Source organism: Nannizzia gypsea, genomic scaffold (genome assembly GCF_000150975.2).
Source record: "Nannizzia gypsea CBS 118893 supercont1.5 genomic scaffold, whole genome shotgun sequence".
Taxonomy (NCBI): Eukaryota; Fungi; Ascomycota; class Eurotiomycetes; order Onygenales; family Arthrodermataceae; genus Nannizzia; species Nannizzia gypsea.
In genome coordinates this window covers 114,703-117,137 of record NW_003345197.1, presented here as the reverse complement: position 1 = coordinate 117,137, position 2,435 = coordinate 114,703, and the positions used below count along the sequence as shown (strand labels likewise).

The window sequence follows — 2,435 nt, the reverse complement described above, 5'->3', positions numbered from 1 at the left end:
GGAATTCAGCAAGAAGAACCGCCCTTCAAGAGCAAACGCTGACGTTAAGACGCAATAGACGTGGGTTCGGTTGTTTGACGTGAGGAAAGCCGTTATACCGTGTTGTGTTTTTTTCCGTTTCGTAGATAGTAAAAAGCAAAGCAAAGAACAAGACAGACAGGTAGGAGTGAGATAATAGCTCAAGGCGGGGAGTCTCGAGGGGACTCGGGCGTTATCTCTTTTATGGAGAGATTATCTTCACTGGATGAGCAGGTTAGTTCTCATCGGCCTAAAAGAAAAGTAAGAAGGAGAAGACAGATAAAAGAGACAGAAGTAGTGAAATGTGAGAGGACGCAAAGGAGGAGGGGAGGGAGAGAGGAATGGAAGAGGAGAAACGTTACCTTCATGGGGGCGAAACCGGCACCGTACTGGTGAGCTGGGGGCATGCCCATGGCCGGGTAGAGTGGTGGTGGAGGGGCAGGTCTGTAAGGAGTGCCGGCAGGACCAGAGTTGTTCTGGGAGCGGCCCCAGCTGAGACGGACGCGCGAGTTGCCGATGGGGTAGCCCTGCATCTGGTTGATGGCCATTTCGGCGGCGTGGCGCTGGACGAACTGGACAAATCCGCAGCCCTTGCCTGGGGGGATCTTGACATAGGTGATTTCACCAAAGCCCTGGAAGAAAGAGCGCAACTCGTCCTCGGTGACGTAGCCAGACAGTCCGCCGACAAAGACGGTGGTGTTGTTGGGATCAGTGAACTGGTTCATGGGCTGGGGCGCGGCGCCATAGTAGCCCATCTGGGGGCCACCGGGGCCAGGAGGACCGCCGGCGCCGCCCATTGAGGGAGGGTACATGCCGCCGGGAGGACCACCGGGGACGCCCATGTGAGCAGGGCCACCAGGACCGGCGGGACCCTTGTTCTTTGGGGTAGCAGTCGAGATGCGCATGGGACGGTTGCCGCAGTAGACGCCCTGCATTTCGGAAAGGGCGCGCTGCTGGTCGGTCTCGTCGGAGAAGCGGACGAAGCCGTAGCCGCGGGAGAGACCGGTGATGGGATCGGTCATGATCTTGGCAGACTTGCAGGACGGGAAGCGCGACTGGAAGAGAGACACGAGCACGTACTCGTTGACTTCAGGGCCGAGGTCGCCGACGAAGATGGAAAACTCGGGCCCGCGTTCCTCGCGGCTGTAGTAGTAGAAGTTAGTTGATATCTGTACTCTTTTATGCATAGGATAAGAAGAGAGACGAACCTGCGATCAGCGAGGCCACCGCCGGATGCCCAGTTGAGCTTGAAGGGGCGCTGGGTGTTTGGCATGGGAGTGCCGTTGACCGTCAGTGCCTTGGCGGCCGCCGCGGGTGTCGCGAAGTCGACGAAGCAGTATCCAGCGTTGGCCCTGTGGAAGTCGTAAGTATATAAAACGTAGAGAAAAAAGGAAAGAAAGCGACACAGAAAGCGAAACAGAGAGAGAGCCTTACCCGGAGAACTTGTCGCGAATCATCTTGACGTTGACCTGTTCGCCCATCTGGTACCAGATGTTGCGAATGAAATTTTCGTCGATCCATCCTTCCAACTCGCCCATCCTGAGAAGCAGTCAGTAAATAGAGGAATACAGGAGAGAGAAGATAGAGGGAGCGAGGTAGTACCAGAGCGTAGTCTTGCCATCCGGCTGCTGGTTGCCTGGCGAGCCCGAGGGGTCCTGCTGGGCTCCGGCCTGGAACTGGGCAGCGTTATCGGTACCGGCCATGGCAGTGTCTGCAGCGGGAGCAGCGGCGGCGTTGGCAGCGGCTTCGGGAGCCGGATGCTGGTTCTGAAAGGAGTCGAAGGTCTGGAAGGACATCCTGTTTGTTTCGACGGGGGCAGATATCACTGTCAGCTGTGCGATCGACGAGGAGGAAGAAGGAGAAGAAGAGGAAGGGAAGGAAGGGGCGAACCTGGAGCGCAAGAAGAAGGCGAGACGGGAGATGCTGAGTGCAGAGAGAGAGATGAAGGCGTGTCCTTTGAGCGGGCGCGGCGACGGGCAGAGACTTCAGGCTTCAGACTTCGTATCGGTCGTAAGGCAGGACGAACGCACGATCTGGACGGGTCAGCAGGCGCAGACGAGGAGCGCGACGGCGACGACGGCGACAACGACGAGAAGAACAGACGAACAGACGAACAGACGAACAAGCGACGATGAAAGCGACAGTCAGGGAAAGACAGGACAGGCTAAGGACGAGGACAAGGGGGAAGATGGGAAGACGAAGAGAGCGAGAGCGAGAGAGAACGAGATAGTCAAGATAGATAGAGGGGGAGGGGAAGGGAAAGTAGTTAGAGTCTAGGGCTTTTTAGACCATTAAGGGCAAAAAAGATAGTAATAAAAAGAGATAATAAGGACGATAGATGATAGTAAGAAAAGGGAAAAAAAAGGAAGGACCGGATTGACTATTAGTCTTGGTCGCGCGCGGGAAAGTAAGGTGGG

At 56.2% G+C, this 2,435-nt stretch overlaps 1 protein-coding gene across 1 annotated transcript; it reads right to left on the bottom strand.

Annotated features, from left to right (window-relative positions):
• Positions 1-253: 253 nt before the first annotated feature.
• On the bottom strand, positions 254-1,814 carry MGYG_05892 (RNA-binding post-transcriptional regulator csx1; the record flags this gene model as incomplete). The annotated part of the gene is made up of 5 exons (XM_003171297.1): positions 254-268; positions 381-1,161; positions 1,227-1,370; positions 1,453-1,557; positions 1,621-1,814. 5 exons carry the CDS (start codon positions 1,812-1,814, stop codon positions 254-256), a joined length of 1,239 nt encoding a protein of 412 aa, XP_003171345.1.
• Positions 1,815-2,435: the final 621 nt, after the last annotated feature.